This window comes from Electrona antarctica, assembly GCF_951216825.1.
Source record: "Electrona antarctica genome assembly, chromosome: 3".
NCBI classification, from domain to species: domain Eukaryota; kingdom Metazoa; phylum Chordata; class Actinopteri; order Myctophiformes; family Myctophidae; genus Electrona; species Electrona antarctica.
Window position 1 is genome coordinate 42,932,836 of NC_136808.1, and position 25,966 is coordinate 42,958,801.

The window sequence follows — 25,966 nt, forward strand, 5'->3', positions numbered from 1 at the left end:
ACAGTTAACACTTAAAACCGGGACAGGACAGGGGTATCGGTCACGTGACAGTGGGTTTTGTTTACTAGATAGATACGAATCTCCCAAATGACTCATCGTCCAATATGATGGGCAGGCATATCCAGTAGGCTACTATACTATCCATGGAGTTGTAACTTATTTAATAGGTTAATATTTTAATACTTAATTGGGTCCCCTAAAATTTGGAGTAAAACATGTTTGATTTCGACTGTTATGATGCACAAATGTGATATCTACATAAGGTTATGTGCCTCCCACCCTAATGTCAATTAACTTTGAGTTGATTGTTTTTGCTATTACCTCTTAACATGCTGGTGCAGACTTCACCCTGTCCATTCTTCCATTTGAATATCACTTTGGTGGTTTCAGGGCTCTTCCTGTCTCTTTGTCTGTGCAGGCTACTTGTTTTTCTAGTTCTGCCACTTTGACAGGCCACACACACACATTCTCTCACTGTTTTAACTTTTCACTTACAAAACCCAAATGGTATTTCTTACATAGTAAGAAAGAGGTGGACCTCATCTTTGAAATGATACAACAATACTACACACTGGAATAAAAGCTCCCTTTGTATCTTCTTATCACATTACCTGTATTAATTACTACCTATCCTCCTAATGGTAAACTTACACATACAGTGACTTTGAGGCGCTATATAAGTCTGTATTATTATACACAAACACCTGTTGAGTAACATTCTGTTTTTCCTCTCTTGCCCAGAGTTGTCATGCATTCAAGTGACTGTTGCCCAGCAAGATCGCAGCACGATGCTGTTTGCCAATGTGATTCTGCGCTGTGACTACTCCACTTCCGCTAGCCTGCAAGATGTTCTGGTCACCTGGAGGTTCAAGTCCTTCTGCAAGGACCCAGTGCTTGAGTTCTACTCCACAGGTGAAGACTGCAACTCATTCTTTCACACCAAAATGAGCACTGCACTAACACACACACACACACACACACACACACACACTAGCTACTATCCCCACCTTCCACATCACTATCCCCACCTTCCACATCACCATCGATGAATTATCTGGAAATCATAGCAACTTCATATATACAGTTGAGTATATAATATAGATGTTGGTGGGTAGGAAGTTACAGATGGAATCTAATATATTAGATTCCATATATTTACATTGGTTTTGAAGATGCAAACTTTACACTAGGCCCTTGCATTGTAAGGACTTCGGCCAGTCACTGTCATCCTACTAGTATGCACTTTGCACACGTAGTTGTGTTACTTTGTATTAGTAAGATCGTGTATTAGTAAACCCAAAGCTTTACTGATAAAACCTATACCAGATGTTATAAATGCTATTTACAATAATCCCTTACAAAATGTAACTTTTTTAGCATACCAGGCTGCTCTACAGTTGGGTCAGGACCCGTCGAATGACTGCCCAGATCGTCAGAGGACGGTGCGCACCGTGGCCCAGAAGAGAGGAACCAATGAAGCTATTCTCGGCGCAGAGTACCGTGAGCGCAGGATCTCTATGCAAAATAGTGAGTTTATTATAAAAGATGGATAGATCTTGATCTATGGTTGTATCTTGAGACCAATAACAGTCCTGAGAGCACCAACACTATAAAGCTTAATAATCTGTCACGCAATGTTGTCATTGGTAAAATACATTAACTTAACCCATTAAGACCTGAGGACGATACTACAAATGCCTTCTAAATCAGTAGTTCTCACACTTTCAAGATTTTTCAGAAATTCTCAACAATAGCAGATGTACAAGCTTTGCTATTTTTGAATAGGCAACGTAAAAATGACACCGATGCTTTCCTGGGTTTTACGGGTTAACACAGAAATCCTAATGAAACATTCAGAATTAATTCACAAGTAGGCTATGACTATGCCCTGTGGGAATCATGTTTGAACAATCACTAGGAAATGCATATAATTTACAAACAACTTAAGCCTCCCAGAAGTTTAATAAGGGCTTGTGTAGTTGTGAATGGTAGGTGTCAAGAAGCCAATCTCTGCATACAATAGCCACTGTTTACATCAGGAGGAAGATAAGTTACAAAATACTTGGGGTTAGAAAGCAACACATTACCAAAATAAGTAGCAGGGATACTTTCATTTCCTCACTGTTCTTTCGTCAACTTGCCAAAGCAACATCCTGGGGATTAATACATTTCTGTCTGAATCTGGATGTGAAAATAATATATGTTTGTGTTCACACAGAGGCGGACCTGGTGATCAACGAGATAATGTGGTGGGATAACGGGGTTTACTACTGCTCTATTGATGCTCCTGGAGACACCAGTGGAGATTCTGACAGAGAAATCAAACTCATCGTTTACAGTAAGAAACCAAACCTATATTGGTTACATGAACATTGGAAAGCAGGAATGTCTTTTCATCAAGATCATGTTAACCTTCATGCACAATGCAGTTAAAACAAAGTAGTTTTATCACAGGATCCCTCTCCATCTTTCCTCCCTCCAGATTGGTTAACAGTACTCCTCATTGTAATCGGATGTCTTCTTTTGATCCTGCTATTGTGTATCTGCTGCTGCCAATGCTGTCCTCAGAAATGCTGCTGCTATGTCCGCTGCCCTTGCTGTCCGCAGCAATGTTGCTGTCCTGAAAAAGGTACCCCACTCTCCAATGAGTAAATACATTGTTCTATTGAGTCTTGTAGAAATGTACCACGCACTGAACTGGGCATGCGAAGATAATTATACTCTGCCCTCCTGCAACACTTACTCTGTGACCAGTACATGGCATTGTCTATTCACAGCTTCAGCCAAATATAGTACATACTGGTAAACATGGACCATGTTCCGATTAATGGCTTGATGATGATATTTAGCATATCGGAGTCAAATGGGTGACCTCTTGGGATGGGGGGCAAATACGTCGCATGTTTTTTGAATATTTTGTTTTTATTTTCAATTTTTCACAAAATACACAGACCACCCGTCCACAGCCCTCCCCCCTCCCCACATACATAGAAAACAGCACAGTTAAAGCATAATAATAATAATATTATACAAAAGTGGAAAAAACTAAACAAAACAAAACAAGAAGAGACAAATCTACTATACAGAAAAAGTTGTTTCCGGAAGCAATCGATCCAGACTGAGATAGCTGAAAATAACTAACCTATAACATTTCTGATACAGGTAAGGACACATTTTCCATATAATTCAAATAAGGTTGCCAAATCTTCAAAAATGTTTCAAACCCTTTCGAATTTCTCAAAATATAAGTAATCTTCTCAAGAGGAACACAACTGTTCATTTCTGAGAACCATCTTGCTTGATAGGTGGGGGGAGTCAGACTTCCATGTTATTGCAATACATTTGGCTAATGTACAACTGATGTCCGACATAACTCCAACTGTGCTGCGTCGGCTCAAGCGGACCTTGCGCGGCGACTCTGTCACCTGGCGGCTCGCTTCTTTGGTGGACCCGTCAGTCAACCTTTTACGTCTTGGGTTAGAGAACTAGTCTCTCGAGATGGACTGTTGACTCACACAATTTCCAAATGCAATGGAAAAGAGGGCGCTGTTTTTCATTTTTTGCCGATGGGTTCCCAGATTGCCGTTTGACTGAATCTTAGAAAGTTCGTTCCAAGAAGTCACAATATGCACTTCGGGGAGTGAGACGGTGTTGTAGAGAAATTAAAGGAATCCTTAATATCCAGTTGTTCCAGTACAGCTGCACAGTGACTGAAGCAACACACAGGTGTTTCAATCTGAAACATGTCGGTTATTATGAAGAAATACATTTTTACATTAAGCTAAAATATGTTCTCTTTTTCTTTCTGTATAGCGGTGATGCAGCATCGTATGATAAAGGAAGCTCAGAGGGCCATGGCCCCCTGGATGGGAGGACAGCCTATATACGGACAAATGAGCAATGGATCGCAAATGAATCCACTGCTGTACTCAGGTACACACATCACATACCCAGCAACTCTGAAGAGCATAACTATTGGAAATCAGCATTTGCCCTGATCCCAAATATGTTTAACCAAGAATCAAGGAGGGTTTATTCATCACTCACTCATACAGATGCAAGCAGTGAACTGTTGGTGCACCACATCTGCAAAACTACAATGGCAGCATAATTTACGAAAATATAATTTCAAAGAAACAAAAAGATTGAGACAAGATAAAAGCTAGAAATAGCCGATCTAACATCGCACATCGTGTCACGTTGCGACGCGTTGAGAGCTTGTAGATCAGCTATTTTTGACAGAGATTTGATGTAGAGGGGAGGAAAGAGGGGACCACGTATAGACCCCATGGGGGACCCATGAGATTATGAGACTTAATTCCTGATCTATGATTGGCTTTATCTCCTCAGGATCTGCTTCGGGCAAAAGCATCGCTATGCAACCTATGCCCCTCCCCCCTCCGCACCCTTCGGCCTACGGCATGCCTCCACAGAGTGCCTATGGCAACCATACGCCCGCTAGCAATCAGATGCTTGACTACCTGGAGAGCCAGGTGAGGGGGATGGACATGACCAGTCCCCTTCTACAGGTAATATGTGAACGCTGTGTCACAGAACCATACTGCTTCAACATTTTACCCATTTCATTATGTTACCTCTCCCTGTATACCAATGTCTGATAATTACAGTCAGTTTATACTCTATTAAGGCTAAAACAAGTTGTATCTAAAGTACTGTCAGGAGTACCCCGCTTACACATCCATTGCAGAGCTGTTTTGTTTTAAAAGTCTTTCGGTGTAAGTAAAGAAATGTCTCTTGTGTACTGGCCAGTGGCCAATGTGGCCATGTCATTTGTATCAGATGTGGCTCCTGCTTGTCTACTACACCCTCCATAATGAACCAACCAGTAGGGGTCAGCATTGACAAAAGGAATTGGGAATTGACAGAACGACTAATTTGGAAGAAAAAGATAGTTTGAAATGCCTTTTCTTTTTTTGGTTGTTTTAGCCTACAGTGTAAGTTCAGTTAATTAAAACAAATCTGTTGACAGACGTTAAAGTTTCAAGGGATAGATGGAAAGTCATTAGCATTCAACTTGACTGACACAGGCAGTTCTTGCTTTTTTATGTATCTACTTGGGTAACCCTTTTCTACTTTTATCATGAAATGTACAATATTGTAAATTTGTACATTTCTGAAATTTATTTCTTAACTTTTGTAGGTGAACTATTGTCTGTCGTATTTGTATGATGTGTATTTGGGTGTGACGGACCCCAGGAAGAATAGCCATGCTTAGGCATAAAGTACTTAGCGCAGTTCTCCTCTTCTTGTCCCCTCCAGCAGCCGGCTCCTCTACCCCACCACAACCAAATGCCTCCACCTCCCCATCACATGCCTCAGTCTGTTCCCTTTTCCGCGGGCCCTCCCAGCATGCTCTCCGCCCTTGGTGACCACCACAACGGCCCCACAGAGCGCCGTGTCATCACTCTTCCGCCGATAGGAGAGCAGAACCAAGGGAGAATGCCGCCTCCTCCAAGGACACGCCCTCCAAGCTCCAGCGCAAGCAGTCGCAGCGGGTACCCCCCGTGCCGTGATGACCGAGGGGGAGGAGGAGCAAGGCGCTATCCATCGCCAGCGCGCTCCAGAGGCGTTCCTCGGAGCTACAGTGAGGAGTCCCTGGACGGCCGGGGTCGTAGTGTGGTGTCGGGAGTGGCTGGCCGCCCTCGTTCCCGCTCCCGAGACGACCTGTTTGAGACGAGGTCTCGGAGCAACTACTCTCCTCCGGCCACGCAGCGATCGAGAGGTGGATCGTGGAGCTCCGATGACGAGGACAGCAGCCGAAGAGGAGGAGGAGGAGGAGGAGGAGGAGGAGGAGGAGGAGGTGGAAGACGGGGAGGTGGAGGATGGACTGAGAAGCCTCCCAGCTACACAGAGTATGAGCCTGGGCAGAAACCTGGAGCCCGGCGGAATGATCGTTACACTGTAAGAAACACACTGCTTTAATCACTGAAACCCTACATGCTTAATTAACCGGTGTCCCCCAAGGGTCTGGATTGGCTGATGTACAAGCTCACAATGTTGCAGTGTGTTGTGAGCTTTTAGATCGGCTATTTTTGCAGAATGTTTTTTTGCCTAGTTTTATCAAATGTTCACCTTATTTGGCCACTATAGGGATGCTAGGGTTTAAGTGGTTAATGTGAGTAAGAATTCACACACATTCTGTAGTATATGTCTGTCCATGGCTAATCTTGCGTACCACTACATAGATCAGTACCAAATTTCTTGTACACGAGGAAGACGGTCCCCGAATATTTTTCACATTTTGTGAAAAAATAAGCTGTGAATTCATATTACTCTCTTATCCACTATCCCACCGAACCTCCTAGGAGCTTCTCAGAGATTCAATGGTAAACCATGCCGTTATTAGACCCCACGACTCTTGTTATGGAAGTGGGGGCACGGATTGGGCAAAAGCCTTGGCCAAATTTGAAGATGACTAATGTCATCAATATGCCAGCAATAACTCATCAATGCTGCATGCATGTTCCTTCTATTAACATTTTGCCAACAATACAATTCCAAAGACACATCATTAGACAATGTCTTGTTTTTACATGCATGGCTGCAAAGCTACACAGACGTCGATGCTGATATAGTGGGTCTGTGTGTCTCTCTCAGGACAAGAGCTCTCGCAGTGGCACCAGTGTGGTCATCTGAGCCGTCCCGACATCCTGTGGCTTCCACTTAAGATGGTTACTTTTGGTCACTAGAATGATCCTGTCATTCAATATTCCACAATGTTTTTTTTTTGCTTTTACCAACAATAAGTGAAGTAGTTGCCAACTGTAGGAGCAGCTGTTTGGGTACCTACACTTAAGTGGCAGCTGGTTTGGCAAATACAGCAATAATTCATGAAATGTTGGCGAATTGTATTTATTTTTTATTTTTGTGGGCCTCATGTTCTTTTTAACTGTACATTTTTAAACCTGAATCTAACCTAACTTGAAGTGAACAGGTATTCTGTGTAATTGATTTGTCAGCATAGAGATGGCCTTGGTGTGAATAGCCTATAGAGCGTCACAGTCCCGCCCCCTTTCATGATGACGCCAGGCCCAGGAAATAATTCCCAATGCATTTTTCCCATAGACATTTCAAAAAGTATTTATTTAAAGACCTTTTAAAACACAATATTATATAAACACAATATTTTGGACCAAACAAATAATTACAAAAAAGAAAAACAAGAAAGTGTTGTAACCTGCCGTTTTCTTCTTCTTTCTAATTATTTGTGTTGTCATGATTTCTCACAACTCGAGTTGGCTTTGTACAACGCTTAAGGTCTTAAATAAATACTTTTTGAAATGTCTGAGGAAAATGAACGGGGAATCATTTCCTGGGCCCTGGTGAGGGGCGGGACTGCGACGCTCTATAAGATCTTGATTTAAAAACGCTCTACTGTGACAATGTAATTTAAATGTATTGTGTTTTGTTTTATATTATGACTATTATCTGAGCTGTAGCTATAGGTTTTCCAATACCACCCTCTACTGGATCAGAGGGTTATAGCCAGGGTGTTTAGTCCAACTCAGGTGCTGTTTATCATTGTGTTCATTGTTGTATTTTTATACCAACCTGTTGTCTGTAAAAGCCATTGCATGTTTTTATTGTTTTAGTCAATCAGCACAAAAAGTGAGATGCTAGCCAATGTATGGGGATTTTTTATCTAAAATCAACAACATGAAAACATTCATTTTCCCTCCACATGGTGTATTTTTGTACAGATATATATATATACATATTTTCAAGATGTGTTGAAGTAACTGTATTTGACCAAAACTTTATTTTATTTTATGAAAACCTATATGCTATGACATGAATGCTGCTGCAGCCTGATGAATGTTTGTCTAGTAGGTGAATGAAGGGAAGTGGAACAGCACTTTGTTTTCAGTGTTTTCAGAAAATAGTGTGAATGAAGCCATATTATGACAATCAATAAAGCACAGCTCAGTCTACTGGTTGTAGTTTTTCTATTTTAAGGGTCAGACCTAGGAATGCACGTGTACGGCACTATGGCTCATACAGTGTTTCATTGTTTACCCATATGGTTTTACCGTTGGAGAGCTGAAAGCAATCTGATGACGTTGTAATAGTTAAAAATGTATGAATTGCTAAACTACAAATTACTCAACAAATGCATGGAAAATAGTACTACATATCGTCACGAGAAATCTATACTACTTTCCAAGTTAATGTTTGGATTCAGAACAGAACGTGTGTGCATGTTTGCTGTTGGTGTGTTTACTGTTTGTATTTAGTAGTTCACGTCGCACAGCTGATGACGTCTGTGTGCGGCGGTCTTCAGCAGTCTACGTCGCAGTGCTGATGACGCGCGGGGTTCAGAGGAGGAGGAGGTGCAGTTTTGCCACGTCGGTTCTCTTGAGTGTGTGTGTACGTGCGTGTGTATGTGTGTGTGTGCAATGCCTCACACTGTTGCTCATCCAAAGCGGCAGGCAGCTTTAAACAAGTTTTTAAAGCCCTTACCCTCTCATCCGAGGCTCAATTAAGTGTACAACGCTGTCGGAGGCCTCGCAGCTCACCAACGCATGGGCGAAGTTTAGGATATTTGACGGTGGGAATGGAGAAAAGAAGTGCTGTGTGGCGCGCTGCTGCTGCTGCTGTGTCGACTTGACTCGTCCGCCCGGGGGTTGTGAACTGATGCATCCTCGTTCAGCACACCCTCCGTTACACGTTGATGTCGTGTAAGTAGCGAACACTTCTCCGTGTGTGTGTGTGTGTGTGTGTGTGTGTGTGTGTGTGTGTACGTATGTGTGCGTGTACGTGCACACTGTCGGATTAAAAGGATACCGTTTTTTAATTCTCAGCGCTTTGGTCAGGTCACGTGTGTGTTGAGAAGTTGGAGGAGAAAAAAAGACAACAAATGCGTGATGTCACCGTTCAGACAGACTGGCACAGTAAAACAATCCTCAGTGTTTACTTTAACTCTTGACTGTACAGATGTGACCAAATGGATGGACCCCGCAATAAGGGTCCGTCTGTGCATACATCTGTGCACTCAAGGGTTACACATTGATAAATGAGCTGTGTGTGTGTTAGAATGGAGTGAATGCATGTCGTAGCAAGCCTCTAACAGGAACAATAACCCCTATCTAACAATTCAACAAATCACGAGTTGAACTGATCTCTCTACTTATGATTTGATTACTTCAATTCACGTCAGCATTCTACACAGTAACATCCCCCATAGGATGCATCCTGTGCAGATGTTTAAAGGTTACTTTTGTACACTTCTCAGTGTTACAAAATGCTAAATGAACTCATGAGCATTTTTATTGTTTTTTTATTGTCCGTTCTTTCTTCTTCACATCCTTTCAGTTCCTAGTTTTGCATTTTCGTTTGATTTGTTTTTGTTTCGTTCTGCTCCCTTTGCAATATGGTGTCTACAAACTGCTGTTTCCTGTGGGACAGATGGACTTATCTGCATGGTGTTTGTGTGACTACAAACCAAGTCATGATGACATCCAAAACGTAGCTCTGTCTGTGCTCTTTAGTCTCTGCTGCTCCATGGCATTGTTTAAATAAGCACTGTTGTATAACTTACCTGACATCTGTCTTCGCATTGTTTACTTTGTAACTCTAAGTAAAAAGGAGAGCACACACACCCATTTTCAACCTTATATGTTCATATAATTGGTCCTCATAATAAGTTGGCACAATTTCCTGTCTAGTGTCTACTCACTCTGTCTCACTGGCGGGCTGTGCACAGTTCAGAAACCTGCCTACTGTCGGTGACATCATCGATGGTGATTCCAAGCTAAACTACAGTCTTCCTGGAAAGTTAGCATGCCTCAATAGAAGCCACTGATAAAACAAATTAAAAGTTTGCAATAACCAAACATGCCTACCAATTATGTGACTGGTAGTTGGGTGTGACACAGTGTAAGTAGACAGAAATGGTGCCATCTTATGAGCATTAGTGAGGGCCAATTATATGAAGTTAGGTCTGTTGAAAATGGGTGAAGTGTTCCTTTAATAACTTACATAATCCACAGTGACAGTAGCTTTCTTTACTAACTCTGAACTTTTACCTTTTCATATTTTCCCCCAGCAGTCTAAGTGTGTTTGCTGGGTCTCTGAAGAGGAGAGGGAGGAGTGTCTGTCGGCTGGTGGTAGCCCGTGGTTACCACGGTAACTGGCGACCATGCCAGGAGGTCGCAGGGGCCCTAGCAGACAGCAGCTAAGCCGCTCTGCTCTGCCCTCCTTGCAGACTCTGGTAGGAGGCAACCTCACCAATGGCATGGGCCTCAGGAACAGGTATGAGATCAGTGATTCTCAAACGTTTCTTTTATTTCAAGGACCCCCAGTTTGGTGTGCATTGTTCCATCTGTACACTCTCAGAGTTACAAACCTGTAAGGGCCAATTTGGTTCCTAATGATCTATCATTTAGCTGGGGACGCCCTGGAACCCCCACAAGGACCCCTGGGAACCACTGATGCACACGCACGGTGCATGCACACACACACACACACACACACACACACACACACACACACACACACACACACACACACACACACACGCCTGCTACCCTGCTATATGTTGCAGGCTGGGCACAATTTAAATGTATTTGGGTGCATTCTCAACCACTTGTGAGCAACAATTGTTGTAAATGAAAACGGCACCTTAACAGCTGCTATATGATGTAAGGGCCCATGTTTTTTTGGGTCCCTAATGGTAGCTCTCCACCAAACAGACTACTACAGATTGGCAGTCGAATGAAGTCGGGAGATAAGCCGGTTGGAACGTGTGCTGTGAATAAAAGTTGCAAAATGCACCTGAGAGCCGACATCGACAGACGGCTACTATGGTGCTAAAAATAGTTCCAGCCCGGTGCTATCCTGCCACTTCCTTACAATTTGTGATCCGACACGACAATTCCACATGTGGCCTGCACAAAATGATTACACAAACATTTTCATTTTCACCTGTAATATTTGGTTACACATGCAGTTCTCTCAGTAAGCATTATAGTAAGCGTTATACTACACATCTTTAACTTTTATAGCAATAGTTTATTATTGTTAACGTATAACGTATAACAATATTATTACACATTAGCAATGTCCATATAGGGATCCAGAAAAGGCGATGAAGTGAATCACAAGCAATGCTCGGACCACAAATGGCTTTTCTCTGCTCATGAACATTTTCCTGAGCACATTCACAGTGTATTATGAATCTGATCTTATCAAAATACATTGAATCTTATCTTATAAATCTGTTGCTTTGGCAATTGGCAGAAAACGGAAATGGTCTCATCGTAATATCTTCCGTTGCTTTCAAACGGCTTCTTGAAACACGTTTAGACACATGTTTTAGAAGCTGTATCAGTTGGGCCTAATTGAGCGTATTATGTGTAATGTGTAATCCATAAATGCTGACCATATTACTGACTTTCTTTTGCAAATGGTTTTAACACCATCACCAAAAATGCTAACATTCTGGTAGTTTTTGTCATTTCTGCTGTGCGCCTGGTGTAGATGCTTATCACATATCACCTTTAACCCTGTATTAACCACTTCCTCTGTGCTATAAATAGAGCAGTGAAAGGTAACTGCCACAGGTTTTGAGTCACTGTCTCCTGCAGAACATCATCACAGACCAGTGTTGCTAGTATATGCCTCTGAGTTTGGTAAAAGAGTGTGTGTGCTCACATGCATGTTTGCTTATGTTTTGTGCAGGAATGGTAATGCAGTGGGTCTGTCTGCCCCGCCTCTTTCGGCCCTCATCACCCCGGAGCCTGTCCGTCACTCAAGGATCCCTGAGCTGCCATTGGACAGCAGCCTCTTGTTTGAGTTCTTGCTTTTTATTTATTTGCTGGTGGCCTTGTTTGTTCAGTACATCAACATTTATCGGACTGTCTGGTGGTACCCGTACAGTCATCCTGCTGCCTCTACCTCGCTGGTGAGAGCATACTCAAATTATATGAACTATTATTATTACTTGTGTGACTTAATTAACATCTTCAGATATTTCCTAAAAGGTGCAGAAACATGACTTTATTCAGCAGAAATCTGTGTTTGTGCAGAGTAAAAAAATCCCACTCGTGTGAAGTAAGGGGCGCTCTTATCATACATCACATTCCGTGCTCAGCCAATCAAATCATCACATTCCGTGGTATAAACACACACACACAAAGCTAGCGCCCCTCAAAAATGCCATTAGTCTTATGTCCTCCTTTTGTTTGATTGTGTTGCATCTGTACAGAACTTCCATCTGATGGACTACCATCTGGTTATCTTCATCACAGTCATGTTGGCCAGGAGATTGGTCTGGACTATTGTTTCAGAGGTAAAATGCACGCACACACACACACACACACACACACACACACACACACACACACACACACACACACTTTAACAATTTATTTATGTCCACACAGAGGAAATTGCATACAAGGACATAAATAGTTCAGGTGCAGCAAAGTTACATCAACAAAATCAAGGCATATGTCCTCAGTCACGATACAACAAGCATGTCATGTCACCCAGCATTCCATGGGCACAAGTAGTGTAGGCATCCTAAGTTCGAAACCTCCTCCAGTCTGCTGGTATGTCCCAGGCTGGACCACCAGAGGAAAGCAATCTTGCGATCGTGTTGAAGCACACAGTCCACAGAGGTTGCAAATGCATCTTAAATCTGCACCCACTACATTAACGGTGGTAGTTACAACGGAGCAGTTTAACGTCTCAGGACACACACACACTTAATCGTTGCCACGAACACGGGACCTCGTTTTTCTCTCCACAACCCGCCTCTGCCAGAACGAGGGAACTCGTCTTTCTTCAATTTCATTTAATCCAGTAACTTCAAAATAATATTTTAAAATATATATCCTGTATATATGTTTCTGTTTTTGTTTTTAGACAGCCTACATACGGATACGTATGTACGTGCGCGCGCACTTATTTGTCCCTTTTCTGCTCAAAATGAGACAAACTAAGAGGTTTAGGACCTTATAAAACATGGAAAGCTAATGCTACCGCCGGGTGATGCTAACCTCCAACAGCTGTATGAGGGATTCATGTCCTGGTTAGTCAGGGGGCCTCTCCTTCTTTCTTGGTTTTTCACGCATTTTTCTGGCACTGGTGGCACTTTTTCCCCTAGAGGGCTAGCATGGATCGTGTTAAAAAAAGTTTGACAACCACTTCCCTGACTCTTGTTTGGTTGTGATGTGTGCTCCTCCAGGTGTCTCAGAGCAGTGGTGGCTCGCTGGTACGCTATGTGGTTCTGATTGCAGCCCGGCTCAGCCTGCTAACCATGTGTGGCTGGGTGCTCTGCTGGACACTGGTTAACCTCTGCAAGAACCATTCTGTCCTCAACCTCCTCTTCCTTGGATACCCGTGAGTCTGTGTTACAGTTTTTCTCGATTTGCGAACTGGTTCCTGTAGCACAACCCCATACCCCTGTCACCTCCAACACACACACACACACACACACACACACACACACACACACACACACACACACACACACACACACACACACACACACACACACCCTGTAACTGCAAATAAGTTTCCACAGTTCAATAATCAAAATTCTTTATACAAACTCTTCCCACAAAAGTGACCAATAAATCATTGAAATATATGGTCATTCAGCAAAACATGCTTGAAGTTTAATTAACTTGAGTCATCACACAAACAACTCAGAGACCACACGTATCTCCAGGTGCAAATACTAAGCCTAAGCCCAACCAATCACAATTCCCAAAACAGTCACAGAGTCGATTAATGGGGCTGTCCATGTGCTTTGGAACAATGGATCCTAACAATGCCAAAGCCTCCATGTCAAAGTAGGTCCATATGACACAGCACAACTCCTATAATTTATAGATTAGCTGCTCAATAGCTTTCTTAAACAGGAACCAGAACAAGGGCAACCAGAGCAATCCCAGTATATTGTCATTTTGCATAATGTGAGATTCCACCAGGCTGCATCTGATGGTGCCAACCCAGATTCATGGTTCTTTATTTTTTCTTTTCTGTTTTCCCCCGTTGCTAGCATTTATTCCCCATTTCTAAATGCAATAGAGGAGTTTTTCTCAACGTGGAGAGTGTATGACCACAACCCCCACTCACAGCAAAACCTCATGGAGGCAACGGTGGATGCCTGTGGTGATGTGTCTGTGGAGTCTATCCAGGATTTGATAAGGCAAACAAGTGCATCTTTCCCACGCTGCCTGGCAAGAGCAAACATGACGTTGAATTTTATTCACATATATTATGTGATGCTGATCATAAGCAACCTGTACATTTGGACACACTGTAGCCTCGAGAAATGTAGTACTTTTTAATTGTCAATGTGACATTTAGGTCAGGTTCTTGACCAGAACAGCAATTACAGTAGTAAGGGTAGAACAGCATTAACAGTAGAAGAGGTATTTACAGTATCACAGTACTGTTTTCAGGGTGTTCCTGAAAGTGTTCTCTGGATAGTCAGTGCTGAGAGTTCCAAATTACTGTAAAAGACTTGGTATGGTATTGTGATGGCTAAACATTTTTTGGTAGCAGTGTTTTCAATGAAAATGAATCCTTCCAGTGTGTAACAAGCAGTCATGTCATCTGTGGTTTTGACAAACGTTTGTTTTGCGATCCCCCAAAGAAATTATGCATTTGTATTGTTGGGCATGGCGCGTGAATGTTTTAAATAGTATGCATAGATTTGGGAAAATGGTGAATTGTTTATTTATCCATTTGTAACTCCCAAGTGCACAAATGTAACTGAATAATTTATACACTCACAAAGCAAGTTGACGCCCCTCCCCAACACATAGTATAGGTCCAGACACACCAGCATGTGTGATATTTTACACCAGAGGAATTTTGCACTGGCGATTTCTGATGTGACCAAGGCTTATGGCATAACTGCTCTGTAATATCACATCATAGATTTAACTCTCATCTAGTCATCTTTGAAGCAACAAGTCTCTCTTTTCTGCTGTCCTTCCTCTCTTTCCCCTGCTGTTCGTCCATCCCAGATTTGGGGTGTACGTCCCGCTCTGCTGTTTCCACCAGGAAGGGGGAAAGGGCCAAACGGCAACAGCCGACTGCGATTACCAAGCTGACCACCACCAGAGTGACCTATCAGATGCACCATTCTTTCGGCCCCGCGACTTCCTCTTCCTGTTACGAGAGAACCTCAGAGAGCAGTTTGCCAGTACCCCCCACACACCCAGGCACACCTGCCCCCCACACACACATTCACACACACCAGAGCTGATTCGCCTTGAGGTGGAGGAGCTGAAGAGTGACTTTAATCGCAGAATCAAGGAGGTGTTGTTCAACTCTCTGTTCAGCGCTTATTACGTAGCCTTCTTGCCCCTCTGCTTTGTTAAGGTTGGTATCTGTTATGTCATTTGTGATTTGTTTACTTTTTCTTCACAACTTAATTGTTATGGACACACAAATCGTATTCATTTACATTAATTTACATTTCGTATGGCATTTCCTATTACTATTGTCATCATCAGTCCACTGTGTTCCTGTGTAGGGTCCAACCAAAATTTTGTTTTTTCATATTGCATTCTTCATAATATCAGATATATATTGGCATGTCCATATCTGCCCTAGCTGACATGAATAGCTCTCCCAAGAGAGAATACTCAGTTGGTAACAGGATAGGTGGGTACCAAGGAAGAGTGGGCACCTCACTGTTAAATTGCCAATTGCCTCAGTGTTAAATTGCCATTTTCAAAATACAATATTTGGAAAATGTTTTATACATGATTAGAACATGCTTAAACATTCGACAATTAAGGTCTAATATGTCTACAATTTCTACGAATTGCTACAATTCAGTAAGTTTGTCAATTTTACATCAAGGTGTGCAGATGTCTCTAGTGCCCACAGCTCACGTAGCCTGTATCCCTCTGGTCCACCATCAATTAATGTAAAAGAGAGGTTTAGTTTTTGTTGTTGCTGTTGTTGACAGTATGATCTGCATTTATAGAGTGCTTTTACAAAAAGCTCTTTACAATGTACCTTACATTCAGTCATTCACACATTAATTCACATCAATGGTGGAGGCAACCATGCAAGGCACCAACCATCCTCATCGCAAGCAGTTAGGTTCAATGTTTTTCTCAACAACACTTCAACATAGAGACAGAAGGAGCAGAGGATTGAACTGGGAATCTTTTGGTTCCCAGTTACTGGGACTCTGGGACTAACTGTGGCCCCATGTAGTTATTTCTTTCTACCAATACAGATTGTTGTGGATGTTGACAATATTATACACTTTGCTTGTGTATGTTTGTCAGACGTTTGTAGACAGTCCAATACCGAAGTGAGAATTATTTGTGCAAGTTCCAGGGCACTTTCATTTTGAATTTGCCATATTTATTCTATTCTATTATTTTTACTCATGTTTCCAAGAAGAAAGAGAAAGGAAAAAAATACATATTGTATCTTGTCAGCAGCTTTGGCAAAGAAAAGAGAAAAGAAAGCTGGTATCCATATTGGCATGAAAAGAAAAGAAAATGTACATGGTCTAACCCTATGCGGGATTACTATGTTTTGTTGTAATGCTTGTGTATGCATTCAGTATATGTTTAGATTGTTTACTTTCTCTCTGCCCCTTGTGTAGAGTACCCAGTACTATGACATGCGCTGGTCGTGTGAGCATCTGATCATGGTCTGGATCAATGCGTTTGTGATGCTGATGAGCCAGCTGCTGCCGCCCAGCTACTGTGACCTGCTCCATCGCTCTGCAGCACATCTAGGACGCTGGCAAAAGCTAGAGCACGGCTCATACAGTAATGCTCCTCAGCATCTGTGAGTACCTCTTGCTACACACACACACAGGACTAAAATCACATTTTTATAGATCATTTGTATCAAATAGGGGTGCAACTAAACTAATTGATTTAATAATCTATTATAAAAATCCAACCAATAACCAAATGATCATTTAATAGCTGATCAGTATTTGGGTAATAATTAAGTGATGTGATTATAGGCTAAGGCTTCAAGTTGAAAGAAAATGTAAAAACGAGTAAAAATATTTAAGATAGCCAATCTAAAAGTTCAAAATGCTTCACTGTTTGCGTTGACACCGGAAACGCACCAGAAAACGCACTTCTTAATTATTTGATGAATCGAAAAAGTAATCACAATCGTAAGAATAATCGCTAAGAAGATAATGGATAGTTGCAGCCCTTGTGTCAAATATTTCTGGTGTGTGATAAAGCCATGCTTGTACACCTGTCTGTCTTTCAGCTGGTCAGAGAGCACCGTCTGGCCTCAGGGGGTGTTGGTACGACACAGTCGCAGTCTCTACAAGGCAGTAGGGCCCTATAATGTGGCACTGCCCTCCGATGTTTCCCATACAAGATTTTATGTGAGTAGGTGGTTGGATGGGCAGGTAGTCATTCACTCATTTGACACACATGCACACACGCACGCACTGATTCATAGATGCCATGAGGGAAATTCAGTTGTCATGATGTTGTGCGGTCATGCTTTAGCTTGCATTGATGATGATAAAGTCAGATTTTTAAGCAACAACGGCCTGTTGTGACTGTGAGAGTACACAGTAAAATCCTTTGTGTTCATTTAACGCCAAAACTAATTTACGGGTCCATTTGGTTACATTTATACACTACTCAGTATTTATCAGAGGCAGAGATTTACTCATTTCCAACCTTATCTTCATATCATTTTTACTAATGCTCATAAGATGGTACAATTTCTGTCTACTCCCTCTCTCTCATTAGTGGACTGACCGTTCAAGCTACCTACCAATGATAACATTGATGGTGATTACCATACAAGCTAATAGAAACTATAGCCTTACTCTTCCTGGAAAGTTGCATTAATAAAATAAAATAAACGACCAGAATGTTTGAAATGTCCAAACCTTCTTACCAATGATGTCTGAACTGTCCACAGTCCTTTTACACACAGACCAAGTAGACAAAAACAGTACCATATTGTGATACGTATTAGTGTGGACCAATTACATGAAGATGGGTTGGAACTCGGAAATGGGTGAAGTTGTCCCAAGAAATGGTACAAAAAAAAAGAACTAGATAAACATAGTGTGTATATATATATATACCTTTTCCCTGTATCACACAGTCGAAGTGAAATCCATAGATATTTAATTTGTAGCCTTCCATCTGTTTTGTAGTTATGTTCTTCTGTTGTCCTTTCTTCTGCCTGACTCTTCTCTTTGCTCATCTAGATCCTGTTTCATAAGCCATTGCGGATCCTTAACCTGTTGATCTGGATCGAGTCCAGTGTGGTCCTGTACCAGCTCTATTCTCTGCTGCGGTCCGAGCGTTGGAACCACACGCTCTCCCTGGGGCTCATCCTCATCTGCAACTATTATGTCCTTTTTAAATTACTGCGGGCCCGCATCGTCCTCGGAAAGGCCTACTCCTACCCATTGTCCTCCAACAGCTTGGGGCTCAAGTCACAATAAGGGCCCTCCCTACCACCACCTGCCCCCCGACCTAAGAACTCTGAATGTAAAAAGGAGATGGGTGAAGGGTTGGCCACGTGGAAGAACCAGGAATGGGGGGCTTGCTTGGCGACAGCTCTTTGGGACGGACTGTGAACTCTACGTTTTTGATACGGTTCTATTTTTCATGCAATGTTTATATACCTATTTAAAGAGTATTTTTATTTTGTATACTGTTTCCAGTTACACCGGGCATTACCACGCCAACAACGTTGGTATGAGGTATTATTATGTTGCTAGGCGACAGGAAAGTCAGGGAATGCCGGGAGGTGACTTCCACCAAAGATGTTCTAAGTGCAGGTGGCCAAACCCAGAGTAGACTTGGCCTGCGCCAGCCAGTTTCGATTGTTTGCACACCCAGTCAGAGAAGAGGTTCCGAGCAGACAAATTGTGCCTAAATGCTGACCAATGTTCTGCTTATTCTGCAAATCCCCAGGGCCCTTAAACATTTCATTTGGGGATCAAATTGATGCAGCTGTTGGGGGCAGTATGACGTTGAGCATTGGCAGTTTTCACTGCACCACTCGAAAGAGCTCAGTAAAGCTGCAAATATGGTTACCATTATTTGTGGCTTCGACACGTTGTTATCTTTCAGCAGGGCCTCTGGCTGTGTTTTATACCATCACCTATAAGAGAAGCAAAAACTCCTGTACCTAGATCAGTTAATAGGAGCAACGCCTGATGTGCTTTACCGCTTCTGCAGGGACTGCTGTATTCCTTCTCCATTTGTTATGTTACTGTATTATATTGTGAGCATCGTCATATTTCACAGCAACAGCTATCATAGGATGAGAGTTATACTGGGGCATTGGCGAGTGATGAGATTTTAGGGCAGATGTATGCAATTTCTCACAGTATTTTATACCCCTGCCCCAGTTATCGAGCATTTCAAGTGTAACTTTGAAGAGCCGACTGCTATAGCCTGGACAGTTGGTTATTTTGTTGTTTACCTGTCTTATTTAAGTTTTCCCATTATGTAGGCAGGTGTCGAGGTTTTTACGCTATGATGTGGGCCTGTGTTTCAATCATGTTCCTTAAGGTTATCAGTCACTGTTTTATTTTATTTAGCTGTGACTGGGTGGTTAAACCATAACAAATCGGATCATGTTGCCATGGTATTGTTGCCTTTTTTATTGTTGGTTGGATAGACCATAGAATGAATACAGGTAATATACATGTTCTGTTGGTACATCCCATACCTCATAACCCTCTCTCCTCGACAAGTATGTACATGTAAAGTAAACTCCCCCTCGCATGGATTCGACTATGTAGGATTTCTGATGAGAACAACCCCCCCTCCCCATTATTGAGCTTTCCATTCCCATGAGGGAGAAGCACAGAACCAGAGCGAAGACAACCAGAGGCAAGAGTGCGTTTGTGAGGTTCTTCCTGGTATATACTGTATGTTCTCAGTTACCAAAATGGTGTTACATTTTGCCTTGCAGGCTTGCAGTCACATTGCCTTGGGTCACACTCTGTGAGCATCTCAACTCAAAGTGGTTTCCTTCCTTTTGTACTCGTCTCACTTACTAATTAGCAGGCTGTGGGTAAGGTGTTTTAATGGGGATCAGTCTTATCTTCACAAAGATGTTCTACTCGTAGAACTGAATGTTGATAATTGGTCTTCTGAAAAATTGCCATTTTCTGCACAGTCCTGAATGCGGCACTGTTTACTTAAATCTAGATGAAGAGCACTTGCAGATGGGGAAGAGGAAACCATTTTTGAGACGCAAACAGGCATCTGGATTACCAGTGGTGCACAGGGCCTAAACTCAAGTCTTGACTCTTGAATATGCTCAATATAAGTGCCATACTTTTGCCTATTCCTCTGCCCCATGATACTTAAATCTGAAGTCAGTCAGTCATAAAATCAACTCCTTGGTGCACCTTATGCATGTGTGGAGATCTGAATGAATTGACATTTTCCAATTGAATGTAGCGGACTTCGTGAGTCAATGGTGCTGATGTATTGGTCTTTTATGTTGTTGGCATGAGCCAAAATCCTAGCATTATTTGTGTTGGAATGGTTATTGTATTATGTCACCCCTTTATGCCATTACCCCAATATCCCTTCAATCAAAAGAAGTGGCAGCGTATAGGTCGATTTGGAGCCAGCTTCTCTCTCACTCATTCAATTATCAGGCGAATCTCAAATCTGCCCTGTTAACAGATCCTGTCCCCTTCGACCTCCTTGCTTCTCATATTACTCTGATTGGTGGAACACCCAAGGATAATGTGTGAGGGAGGAGACGGAGAGGGGCAATACTGTACACATGAGAGAAACTGACACTAAATCCCTCTAGCCTGGGATCTCAATCCAACCTGTTCTCCTGAGATGTGTCGAGTGTCGACTGCTACCCTATGCCACCTGTACACTCAAGACAACGCGACTGGAGCGTGTGGTTTTACATCGGAATACTTAAATCGATGTCACTTTTGTTTGTGTACAAGCAACCATGGAGGTTGTAAAATTGAGATGCCGATCTGTCTGTCAACCTTCCTTTTTAATGGAATGTGTTCAGGAGGAGTCAGAGAAGCTGGTCCTAGTTCAGCTTTTTACAGTATTCATTGTTCCCTCAGCGTTTCTGAAAATGCCTCTTGACATCTGAAACAATAAAAACGGTGTTAAAACTTAAGGATTTCATGTGTGGGCATGCATGTTTTTTTGTTTTGTTTAGTTTTTTGCTCCTAAAACAGTTACAAGTAAAGGTAAGAAGGCAACCCATGTTTATTTTGTAAACTGTAAAAAAGGTCTTCTGTTAAGACTGTTACACAGAACACAGTTTTCCAATAGAGTATCGAAAGTGTATGGCTGTGACCAAGTTGGGACAATATTGTAAACTCCTGCAGTTTTACATTTTCCCACCAGAGGGAGCTATGTGTTAATGATAAAGTACAACATTCACAAAGCTCTGCTTCAGTGTACACTATTTGAAGCATTGGATCTATTCTAAACCATAGCCTTGGCGATTCAACTGCATTCATTTACAGTTTGACCACAAGTATACATACAGAAAACACTGCATTATGTCCAGTGAAAAGGTACAATTTGATTTGGAGAAAAAGTTCTGTGCTTTGGCAACTGACAGTTTTACTTTTTTTTTTTTACAAAAGATAACGATTGGTTACATTAGAAATTTGCAAAAACAGGTTCTACAGTACAATCTTTAGTATTAGAGTAAAGAGGCTATAATGCAAAGTAAACACAATTATTCTGCACAATACGTCTTCTGTATAGTCCTCAATGATTTAATAGTGCTGGGGGCCCTGAAGAATATTATTCAAACTTTGGTTTATAGTTTATTGTTGAATCAATCTATAACTAAAGTTGAATAGTTTTGCTATTCAGAAGTTTTATTTCAGAAAACAGGTGAAGTGAGCAGTGAGTACATTCTTGAAGGAAAAACATTGAAATCAACATTTGAACCATAAATATTGTGATATCACTTAAGTCATATCACCCAACAGACTTCTCAAACTGTCGGTACAAGTGAACGAAGTTCAGTATTTTGGAGTAAGTTAAGCATGCGCTATTTTGTAAATAAGGTGAGCAGCCAGGCGTGTCTTATTTTGTGTGTCCATGTGCGTGAATGCAAGCTTAGATGTGTAAATGGCACTGTACATTGTTGCTTTCCCTTGTGCCGAGATTTGATTCCATACCAGAATTCGACATGAACTCAACAAGTTATTTTTGGCAATATCCAATCAATGCCTCCATTGTGTCCATTTTTGGTGTCATGACAAATAATTATTTTCAAATTTTATATAGTTAACTACATGATCTACCCGTCTATGGTGCACCCCAGCCTGGCAACACTCTGGTTATGACAACACCACATTGACCTCCACACCCACCCTACCCGCCTGTGGTGCTTCCAAGTCCTCCACCTACCTCCACGCCACAACATACCGGTTCACTATAAGGTGCACACTAGCCCCGTTGCCATGCACCACCTCAGTCCTGAGCATCTCAGAGAAGAACCCGGCTCTCTACCCCACCTGTGGTGCACCCCAGAGCCATCTAATAGAAGAGTTACGATATAGAGGGGGCAGAAACCCAGCGCTCGAGCGTTGTTCATGCAGCCTGAACTGAGCCAAGCTGGAGTTGGAAATACATTGTTTTCAGCGAGGGCGGCTTGGCTATTTTAAGCATGTGTGCAACATGCCAACTGTTTTAAAGTATTGTACAGTAACAACTAAAGTCTCTTTAATGTTTATGTTGTACTATTACTACAAAACCATTTTAAATAAAGGGATTTAAGATCAATAAAGCTGGGCTGTTGCCTGAGTCCAATGCATTTCTGCCTACTTCCGGTCCAAGACTTGGCCCAGTTGGTTGTCCCCGCGCTCAATGCTACAATGTCTATGTAGGAGAGCCGCCATTGGACTGGCACCATGAAGTGAACACAGTTTGCGTAACTCTGTCTATATCTAAGGCTCTGGTGCACCCTAGGTCCCTAGCCCTGCTACGCGAGGGGAAGTGGAATTCTGTCAGTGTGTCAAATCTCAGCACAACACCTGTAAAAACACATCTTCATTGATTACTGTGGTGTTACATCATCACCCCTCTCTGCAGTCTACATAGTTGCCTTTTATCCAATAGCAGATCTGGGCATATTTCAGAGGTGTGATTCTCACTGCCACATTAAACTCCTGGGACGCCCCGTGTCGCTCCACCCACTGATGGCCGGAGAACACACCTATCACCTTCCGCTCCCAGCGTCGCCGGCGCCCATCCCACATACGAGCATAGACCCCAGACCCACTGGCGCCAGGCTGCGCGTCACAGTGCTGGTACAGCAGGTCTGACGTCTCCTCACCAGCCCGACAGAAACGGTACACAAGGTGGCCGGGGCGATCGCTGTCGAAACCAGAGAACTGGACCCGTCGACCGGGCAAGCGCTTAGCAGGGGGGCTGATGCCCAGCTTCATGTGGCGCCGCTTGTGGGGCTTCTTGAGTTCCAGGAGAGCATAGTCATAGTCCATCCCAATGTCATTGGCGTTCCCTTTTATCCAGCCTTTGGGCACATGCGTGCGCTTGGCCCTGATCCACTGGAACTTCATTCTGTCATTGACCGGTGGGGAGTAAGGGGCGGCGCCACCTTCAACATGATTGGTGAAGTTGAGGGAGTGAGCTGAAGAAAACGGTGTATCCCGTTGCTTGGGTTTTAGAAAGCCGACGCGGAGCTTCTGAGCTCCTTTCACATAGTTCTTTCCGTCATGAACACAGTGGGCCGCTGTCAGAACATGACGGTCTCCCACCAACGTTCCAGAGCACCCTGTGGACAGTTTGACAGCCACCGCGAAGGGAAATTTCAACAGGAAGTCCTGCCCAGCAATGCTGAAGCGTCCGTCATGGCCAAAGATCTGGCGCTTTTGTCTGAGGTGGGAGGAGGCAGGACTTGTACCAGCATCAGGGTTGTATCCGTAGATACCAATGGCGGTCTCAGTGAGTCGTCCATTAGAATGGAGCGTTTCATAGGCCAGGAGTTGTCGCAGGTCCCAGTAGCTTGGGGGCGGGACTCTCTTGTGGCATTCTGGGTCGCAGTCAGAAGTGACCTCGAGCCGGGCTTGAGACAGGAAGTGAGGAGCGGGTCGATCCTGTGTCTGCTGTGGAAGGACCACAGGGACACGCTGGGGAATCCACTGGGGGTGGGACGAGAAAATGGAAGGAGGGAAGAGGAGTAGGGGAAGAATTATGTTGAACCTGGGGAAAGGAGGAGTGCAGAGGAGATGAGACAGGTTGAGTCGAACTGCTGACCTCAACAAACTGTGATTCTGAATGTTTGTTTGGTACAGTGCTGTGGCTCACTCACTCTCTGACTCAATCCAATGTAGCGGAACCTCTCCCTCCCGCTGCATAGCTCCGAGCTATGGTATAGCGGAGGGAGAGGTTCCAAACATTCTAACCAAACACTGAATGTAACCGGATGTCTGGACCTTCTTTATAAAAGCATTCCCATAAAAGCAGCAGCAAATATAGACCTATTTATAAATCATCTATCCTGGAAAATGTCCAGTTGTAAACTTCCACTGCATTATACAAATATTATTGGAAGAGAGGGGAAAGATCAGGCCATATTTCTGAGGGAAAATTCCTTAAGTGGGCTATTATAGCCTGCCCTATACTGGTCTGTTAGATATTCTGTCTGACTCTGCAGATAGGCTACTTTAATGCATATACTATTTTAATATGCAATAGTGCAATAGGCCTATCTAAAGATTATTTTAGGCTTATCTAAGATTTTATTTTATTATTATTTATTTCTACATTATCGCTAAATTATACCTAATATAATAATTATAATTGTGTAATTTGTAACCTATTAGAATTGATTTCGTCATGGAGGAGATAAAATAGCAACCATATAGCCTGCTACGGGCAAGTAGCTATAGTAAATATACTTTTTCGTATACTAGGCTACTGTCACATATTTCTCAAAGTTTTCTGAATCTTTCAGCAAGACAGGCAGGCAGCTTAACTTACCAGCGAGAGAGCTCTCTCCACGTGCACATGGTTTGCTTCTGCAGGTGAGCTGTGGGGTAGAAAAGGAAAAGCTGCGGGCTATTGGCATCAGAGAACAGATCAAGCTAGAGTAGGAGTAAAATATTGAATGAGGTAAACTCCCACACTGAAACAATAAAGTAATGTTGCTCGGGAGCTAAATCCTTAAACTAAATTATTCCGCGAAAGGTAAGAGGAATCCCAACGCGTGCGAGGCCGAATGCGGTTGAGAAGAGCGTCAGTCATGGTGGAGGTGGATTGCCTACTGGACCGTACGGCGTTAGATCTGCCTCCTCCTATGCTATGAGACATGATGAGAGCATCCCAGATCCGACCCGAGTTGGTCACATGACGCTTACAGCAACTCCATAGCCTAGTACAGACTGCATATATTTCTCATCAAATCAGAGCTAGCCTGTTGCAAATCAGACACTTTTATTAATCTTTCGAGTGCAGACCTAGGCCTACTGCAGGGAACATGACTGTCATGAATAATGTACAAGCGTCATGTTTGTGAACCATGGCTATGCCTACTGTAATAATAAATAAAGTGGACTTAAAAGTCATACAATTTACATTTTAATTATAATTTTTTTGGTCATTCACTCGTGCAATTTCTTTGAATTTATGTGGAGATTTTACATTTGGATGTCATTTTCACCATCTTGAACTTATTAATTCATAAGGATTTAAACCGAAACACAGAACAATATTTTATAGACAATCCCTCTCTTCCACTCAAGACAAGACACAACAGCTGCTCTGTGAAGTGTGCTGCTTGTCCAGAAGCGAAGGCGTGGAAAGAAATTAGGAAATGACAAGAGAAGGTTATTGCCACTGGGTAGAATGAGGGCATTGAGGACACGTTCAACATAAATGGAAGAAGAGAGAGAGCGCGTGCGTGTGCGTGTACGTGCGTGAGCGTGTCTGTGTCTTTATTAAACTGTCTGTGTGTCTGTATATGCTTCACT

General features: G+C 42.7%; 3 protein-coding genes across 6 annotated transcripts in view; 2 read left to right on the plus strand and 1 right to left on the minus strand.

The window, feature by feature from the left end:
• Positions 1-7,952, plus strand: part of LOC306920032 (immunoglobulin-like domain-containing receptor 1) — an 8,315-nt gene extending 363 nt beyond the window's left edge. Inside the window, exons 2-9 of one of the 2 annotated variants that reach the window (XM_079496631.1) lie at positions 742-912; positions 1,378-1,527; positions 2,219-2,338; positions 2,483-2,629; positions 3,814-3,933; positions 4,351-4,529; positions 5,281-5,922; positions 6,619-7,952. In XM_079496631.1, the coding sequence (XP_079352757.1) occupies positions 742-912; positions 1,378-1,527; positions 2,219-2,338; positions 2,483-2,629; positions 3,814-3,933; positions 4,351-4,529; positions 5,281-5,922; positions 6,619-6,657 (1,568 nt within the window). In that variant the 3' untranslated portion in view covers positions 6,658-7,952. The remainder of the gene's footprint in view (positions 1-741; positions 913-1,377; positions 1,528-2,218; positions 2,339-2,482; positions 2,630-3,813; positions 3,934-4,350; positions 4,530-5,280; positions 5,923-6,618) is intronic. The other variant, XM_079496632.1, reaches the window with a different exon arrangement.
• A 342-nt stretch (positions 7,953-8,294) lies between these two features.
• Positions 8,295-19,749, plus strand: tmem39a (transmembrane protein 39A). 2 transcript variants are annotated; one of them, XM_079497571.1, is made up of 9 exons: positions 8,295-8,699; positions 10,067-10,272; positions 11,701-11,923; positions 12,227-12,310; positions 13,211-13,365; positions 15,006-15,363; positions 16,613-16,800; positions 17,245-17,365; positions 18,212-19,749. In XM_079497571.1, exons 2-9 carry the CDS (start codon positions 10,160-10,162, stop codon positions 18,449-18,451), a joined length of 1,482 nt encoding a protein of 493 aa, XP_079353697.1. In that variant the 5' UTR covers positions 8,295-8,699; positions 10,067-10,159; the 3' UTR covers positions 18,452-19,749. The 2 variants fall into 2 exon arrangements, with proteins under 2 accessions (XP_079353697.1, XP_079353698.1); XM_079497572.1 differs by having other exon boundaries at positions 10,070-10,272.
• Positions 19,750-21,187: 1,438 nt separating this feature from the next.
• Positions 21,188-25,272, minus strand: LOC306920727 (serine protease 23-like). Of its 2 annotated transcripts, XR_013789675.1 has the most exons (3): positions 24,978-25,272; positions 22,383-24,197; positions 21,188-22,333 (listed from the first exon to the last, which is right to left on the minus strand). XR_013789675.1 is itself a non-coding variant. In XM_079497575.1 (2 exons), the coding sequence occupies exons 1-2, from the start codon at positions 25,004-25,006 to the stop codon at positions 23,051-23,053; spliced, it is 1,176 nt and encodes a 391-aa protein (XP_079353701.1). In that variant the 5' UTR covers positions 25,007-25,272; the 3' UTR covers positions 21,188-23,050. The 2 variants fall into 2 exon arrangements, 1 of the variants encoding a protein (XP_079353701.1); XM_079497575.1 differs by having other exon boundaries at positions 21,188-24,197.
• Positions 25,273-25,966: the final 694 nt, after the last annotated feature.

Bases quoted from the DNA above. Each gene is read 5' to 3' on its own strand.
- tmem39a (XM_079497571.1), top strand. From the start codon at position 10,160: ATGCCAGGAGGTCGCAGGGGCCCTAGCAGACAGCAGCTAAGCCGCTCT. The intron at 11,924-12,226 runs GTGAGAGCATAC...GCATCTGTACAG, and splicing joins CTGCTGCCTCTACCTCGCTG to AACTTCCATCTGATGGACTA. The intron at 12,311-13,210 runs GTAAAATGCACG...GTGCTCCTCCAG, and splicing joins TCTGGACTATTGTTTCAGAG to GTGTCTCAGAGCAGTGGTGG.
- LOC306920727 (XM_079497575.1), bottom strand. From the start codon at position 25,006: ATGTGCACGTGGAGAGAGCTCTCTCGCTG. The intron at 24,198-24,977 runs GTAAGTTAAGCT...TCCTTTCCCCAG, and splicing joins TGGAGAGAGCTCTCTCGCTG to GTTCAACATAATTCTTCCCC.